The sequence below is a fragment of the Salvia miltiorrhiza genome, chromosome 7, assembly GCF_028751815.1.
Source record: "Salvia miltiorrhiza cultivar Shanhuang (shh) chromosome 7, IMPLAD_Smil_shh, whole genome shotgun sequence".
Lineage (NCBI taxonomy): Eukaryota > Viridiplantae > Streptophyta > Magnoliopsida > Lamiales > Lamiaceae > Salvia > Salvia miltiorrhiza.
Window position 1 is genome coordinate 36,889,556 of NC_080393.1, and position 6,235 is coordinate 36,895,790.

At 37.1% G+C, this 6,235-nt stretch overlaps 1 protein-coding gene across 2 annotated transcripts; it reads left to right on the plus strand.

Moving 5' to 3' along the window:
* Positions 1-332: 332 nt before the first annotated feature.
* Positions 333-5,099, plus strand: LOC130996290 (lipoyl synthase 1, chloroplastic). Of its 2 annotated transcripts, XM_057921797.1 has the most exons (6): positions 335-967; positions 2,973-3,063; positions 3,278-3,435; positions 4,110-4,281; positions 4,576-4,686; positions 4,821-5,099. In XM_057921797.1, the coding sequence occupies exons 1-6, from the start codon at positions 516-518 to the stop codon at positions 4,899-4,901; spliced, it is 1,065 nt and encodes a 354-aa protein (XP_057777780.1). In that variant the 5' UTR covers positions 335-515; the 3' UTR covers positions 4,902-5,099. The 2 variants fall into 2 exon arrangements, with proteins under 2 accessions (XP_057777779.1, XP_057777780.1); XM_057921796.1 differs by having other exon boundaries at positions 333-967; positions 4,576-5,099.
* Positions 5,100-6,235: the final 1,136 nt, after the last annotated feature.

A 6,235-nucleotide genomic window follows, 5' to 3' on the forward strand; every position in this document is an offset into this window, starting at 1 on the left:
TATATATATCATGTCTGTGTACAGTATGTACACGAAATTAAATATTTTCACTTAATATTAGATTTATTACAGTAATTATTATATTATCGATGTTCGTTTATATTATATATTTCATTAAATTTTTAATTTGATTTGATTACTCTGAATTTTTTTTTTGTATCACTTAAATATATTTATAGATTTTTATAATACTCCTATTATGTATTACAAATACGTATGAATAATTGGACCGTGCATCGCACGGGTACAATACTAGTTTCATGTAAACGTATAGATTTAAAGGCAATTAGGCCTCTGTACTATATGGGACATTTGAATCTCATCCCATGTACCTACAAGAACTATTATAATCTAGCATATTACAAGTCGGAAAGTCCAAGTCACAGCAGCGGCAGTTTAACCACACGGCGGAGACTCCAATGCCGTAAGCACACATCATCATCTTCGTCGATTCCTCCGCCGCATTTCTAAATTAATCTAATCCATCACGCATTCCTTCTCAATCTCTAATCACAATGATTCACCAATGCATTTCCAAGGCGCCTCCGCCTCCCTTACCAGCCTTCAGACCCAAAACCCTCATCCGCTGTGAATTGGAGCAGAAAGCGCCGCCACTCGCCGATCGCCCGTCTTACCCTGGCGGGATGGGCCCTTACACGGGCCGGAACCCGAATGTGAAGAAGCCCGGGTGGCTAAGGCAGAAGGCGCCGCAGGGGGACAAGTACGACGGTGTCAAGGAATCGCTGTCGAGGCTCAAGCTCAACACTGTCTGTGAGGAGGCGCAGTGCCCCAACATTGGGGAGTGCTGGAACGGCGGCAGCGACGGCATCTCCACCGCCACCATCATGTTGCTCGGTGATACCTGCACCAGGGGATGCCGCTTCTGTGCCGTCAAGACGAGTAGGAACCCACCGCCTCCCGATCCCATGGAACCCTACAATACTGCCAAGGCAATTGCTAGTTGGGGGTAATCAATTTTCTTCTCTTTCCTTTTTCCAATTTACTTTGTGCATTCAGCTCTGCGATTTGATATTTGATTTATTCTCTTACAAATCTGTTGCAAAAATCCAATACATTAGATGAGTTAATTAGCGATAGAGCAATTGAATGAAATTCTCTTTGGTGACGTGAGTTCCATGTGTAGGAGGAGAGTTTGACCGCATAGCATATTATTTTTCTTGGTAAATAAAGAGTATTTTATTACCAATGCACAGAGTCGCAAAACATTACAAGCAAACAAACAAAACAACTACCAAACTAATTCTAATTCTTCAAATACCTCATTACTGTCCTGTTACTTGCACCCACTGTAGCTATGTGAATTTGGCACTGTCTTACTACTTTCTCCACAGAGCAAACACTATCACCAAACTTCCTCCCATTTCTTTCTTTCCATATGCAATACACAGCAGTAGATAATACAAGCCTGTTATAACAGTTGCTTCCTAGATTTGAATTTGCACTGTGATACCATAACAATCTGCTCTTCTTGCCAATCAAATACCTGCTCATGAACTCCACTCCAATCAGCTAACATCTTCCAAACACTTGCTGAGAAGGAACATTTAAAAAATAAGTGATCAATTGTTTCATCCTCATTCATGCACATACAACACTCTTGACCACAATGAATCCCGATTTTCTCCAGCTTGTCAACAGTAGACAATCTTCTCAAAATAGCCAACCAAGTGATGAATACAAACTTTGGTGGAGCTATATTTCTTGTAATCATCATTTGCCAAGTCACCTTAGGGGCATCTCCCCTCATTTCCACATACATTCTTCTGATAGAAAATGTAGGTTGAGTTAAGCTACTATTGAGTTGAGCAAAATAGGACCTGGCACCCAATATTTTCTGTATAATCCACGAGGCTTGTGTAGGATAGGAATGACACATGTAGTAATGTTCTACCCTTTGATATAGTATTCATGAATCCATTTGATCCAAAGGCAATCCTTTTTCTGAGCAACTTTCCAGAACTGTTTACTAATGGCAGCCTTATTCCACCATTTAATATCTATGAGATTCCAACCCCCAGCTGTTTTAGGTAGACACAAGTGCTCCCAAGCTACGAGATTTCAATTAGTAGTACCAGTTTTCCCAGACCATAGAAAATTTCGACAAGCTGCCTGCAATAGCTTGATGACTTTCTGAGGAAGAAGGAAGATTTGGCTCCAATATGATTGAATGCTAGTCAAGACAGATTTGATGAGTTGTAGTCGACCTGCATAAGAAAGAAGTTTTGTCGTCCAACAATCAATCCTTCTCAGAATCTTCTGAATTAATGGCTGACATTGAGCAATATTATTATTTGTTTAGAAGAAGGGAGACGAATGTATAATTCCTCGATAGCCTCTATTTGCTAAGGATGTTGTATTTTGAGTTGGATGCTAGTGTGCAACTACTTTAACAGGCCAGGCTAATTGTCTGAATTGGGGTCTTACACATGATGATTTTTTGTTTTTGTAGTTGTGCCATTAGTAGGGGGATCTAATGGGATTCGGCTTGGTTAGGAAGTCTCTACATTTCGATGGATATTGTTTAACGAAGTATGCATGTGAGAAAAGGTTGCATACCAGTTGTGTTATTAAGTAGGAGATTTGGAATCCTGTGTCATGACTTGGCCTAATCTTGGGTGCTTATGCCATTGTCTAATCTACTCCTTGAAAACGATAATAAAGCCATCAAACTCTTCTTCCTTGTTCTATAGAGAACTTATATGGTCCCACCAATATGTAGGTCAGTAGGGAATGATATTTATGCGACCAATAGCAATTTCTTGAATGACCTAAAACTTGGAACCCGAAGCTAGCTGAATAAAATGTTTAAGTAATTGAGTAATGGTATGTGTTAGTTTCTCTTATTTAGTAAAAGAGAAAAGTATCTTTGTCTTATGATGTTTCTGTATGACTGCCACAAAGAAACTTTGCATAAATCACAGGCTGACAGTTGCATTGGTTGTAATTTTCAGTGTAGATTATATTGTTCTAACCAGTGTGGACCGAGATGATATACCTGATGGTGGAAGTGGCCATTTTGCTGAAACAGTGAAAGCCATGAAGGTCTGTTCTGTGTCTTTTGTAGAATCTCTTAAGAACTGAGTGATAAAATGCATGCTTCATAGATATACATATGCGTATATTCGACAACACCCATGGAGAAGTCTAGTACTTGTCTTCGTACGTACTAATGCTGCATGAATCCATATGTATTGCAGTTTATGTGAAGATGACCACTCTTGAGTAAATCTAACATGCAACATAACTTTTTTGGCAGGCACTCAACCCTGAAATTATGGTTGAGTGTTTAACATCAGATTTTCGAGGTGATCTAGAGGCTGTATCCACACTTGTTCACTCAGGGTTAGATGTGTTTGCTCACAATGTTGAAACGGTGAAACGACTGCAGCGGATAGTCAGAGATCCTAGGGCTGGGTAAGTGACTTTGTCCTGGCATTATTCTATCAATTTCAGAGAATCCTCGTCTGTTCATGATTGAGAGCAAACCTAGTGATTTCGAAAAATTATTTATTGAAGCTGCTAAAATTTTGGTAGGGTAGCCAGCATTTGAAGTTTTCAAGCTAATAGGAAGTACCTGTGTGCACTAAGCATATCTCTAATTTCAGTTGTATGTCATTTATTTTCTCTTGTTTCTCCTTTTCCTCCTTTGCCTATCTTTGCTTTGGAATTGTTTAAGCATTGTGCGCCTCCTTTAAGGCTCTCAAAAAGCATACCTTACCACATTAAATTTCTCATATCTTTCCTACAGCAACTGTCATATTGATAACATAATTTGCTACCGTAGTTGCTATTGCATGTATATCAAACCAGCCTGCTATTCTCTAAAAAAACTACCGGTGCCCTGTAGAAACTTAATAATCTTTTGAAATTACAACTCTATCTTTCCATTTGGTATCTATCTCACAGTTGTACCTTCCATTCGTTGACCTGGTAAAGAACCTTATCCATCATGTTTCAACCATTTTTTTTTCCCGAGAAACTAACTTCAACATCAGAGACAATCCAAGTAGTTTCTTTTAGTAAATTAATACTGTTGGTAAAGAAGCATTTGATTTGGCATTATTATGATATGTGGCTGCATGTTACAGGTATGAGCAAAGTTTATCAGTTTTGAAACATGCAAAGCTCGACAAGGAAGGGATGATAACAAAATCATCTATTATGTTAGGACTTGGTGAAACTGACGATGAACTGAAGGAAGCCATGGCTGATTTAAGGGCGATTGGAGTTGACATTTTGACTCTAGGACAATATTTACAGGTGAGCCATGCTAATGACCTTTCCATAATACTTCTCAGAGTTGATAAATGAACTGTAACATTTCCATTTCTGTTGTCTAAAATGAGTTGGCGCTGCAATTCATTTTTCTGATTCAAGCTGAAGCTGCTGAGATATCTTAAGTCGTCTAAATAAATAAATAACTCCACGACTCTGTATTTGATGATGCTTGTTTAGCCGAGGATCCCTGCAGTCGGTGATCTTACAACTAGTGTTTCTTCTAACTGAAGCATATGCAAGAACTAATGCCAAATCATTATTATCTGTGTGATGCAGCCTACTCCATTACATCTTACAGTCAAGGAGTATGTTACCCCCGAAAAATTTGCATTCTGGAAAGATTATGGAGAGTCGATTGGTTTCCGTTATGTTGCCAGTGGACCCTTGGTAATAAACTCTTACACTTTTGATCCTCATTTTCATTGGAGAAATTTCCTTTACCTATCTCCATTCATGCCGGAACTTCCTATCAAGACGGGAACAGATTTGCATGTCATTTAACATTCTTGTTCATCTTCTAGGTTCGATCATCATACAGGGCAGGAGAGCTGTTCATCAAGACTATGGTGAAGGAGGAGAAGACCAAAAATGGATCTGCATGACCTTCCAACACATTTGTGTCCACCTCAATTCTTTGGCTGCCAATTATAGATAAGCTTTGTAGTACTAGCAATTCCAATTTATAATTTTAGTCTGTAATCATATGAATCAAAATTTTGCTATTATTTTGTGATGTATTTCCATGTACACGTTGTATTTGTTGTTTACGATTTTATTTTTTTTAATTCTATTATTTTTTATTTGGGATGCTCAGAAACTAAAAACCTTGGGATTTAGATGTCTCGGGCAGTAGCTACTAAGAAGACAAACTCCCAGGTTTAATATGTTAAATCATACTAATATGTTGAAATCCACAACATATTCCATGATCTAAATTGCCCGTACAAAATATATAGATCAGAAACACGCTATATATGAGCTCTTTTTTTTTCCTTATATTTTATTTTGAGACGACTATATATGAGGCCCCTTACATTATGTGAAAGGATGAGAGCTGTGCTGAGATTTAGCTGCAGAAATATTTTGTTTCAACGAATTGGCGCAGCAAAGGAACTGAGTCTTACATTACGAGGATGTTTATTTTTTATGGGTAAGCAATGTAGGAGCTTGAAATATCTCAAAATTTTAATTTATCTTAGTAAATAAAGAATTAAATTACTATTTTTATTTATCTAAATTAATTCTCAAAAGTAAATGTCTCCTATATATTTTACCTTCTACTCCCTTCGTCACACGAATCTTGATGCATATTCCTTTTTGGGTCGTCCCACGAATCTTGATGCATTTCTAAATATAATAACAATTAGCTAAAAAACAAGGGTAAATATCATGAAAATCCCTGAAGTATACCCGCTTTATCAAAAATATTCTGAAACTTTCAAAATGTTCTCTAAACCCTCAAACTATCATATTTTTATCAAATATATCCTGCATCTATTTTTCGGTCACCAAAAACGTGATTTGGCTCACCGAATGCCACAATGTAATTTATATTCTATTTTTTAAAAAATACAATGGAAAAAACGAAGTCATTTTGTACCATATCATTTAAAAAATTCCACTCTGAAATTTAAAATTCACTTCTATCGTGTTTGAAATTCACGCTAATAACCTAGAATTAGGGATAAACACGATAGAATATGGTACGAAACGAAATCGTTTTTGCCATATCATTTAAAAAAAATAGAATATAAATTACATTGTGGGGTCCGGCGAGCCACATCACATTTCTGGTGACCGGAAAATAGATGCGGGATATATTTGATAAAAACTTGATAGCTTGAGGGTTTAAATAACATTTTGAAAGTTTTAGGGTATTTTTGATAAAATGGGTATAGTTCAAGGGTTTTCATGATATTTATCCAAAAAATAAGGG

Excerpts from the sequence above, each read along its gene's own strand:
- LOC130996290 (XM_057921796.1), top strand. The coding sequence starts at position 516 with ATGATTCACCAATGCATTTCCAAGGCGCCTCCGCCTCCCTTACCAGCC. Across the intron at positions 968-2,972 it reads AAGGCAATTGCTAGTTGGGG|TGTAGATTATATTGTTCTAA; the intron begins GTAATCAATTTT and ends TGTAATTTTCAG. Across the intron at positions 4,282-4,575 it reads CTCTAGGACAATATTTACAG|CCTACTCCATTACATCTTAC; the intron begins GTGAGCCATGCT and ends TGTGTGATGCAG.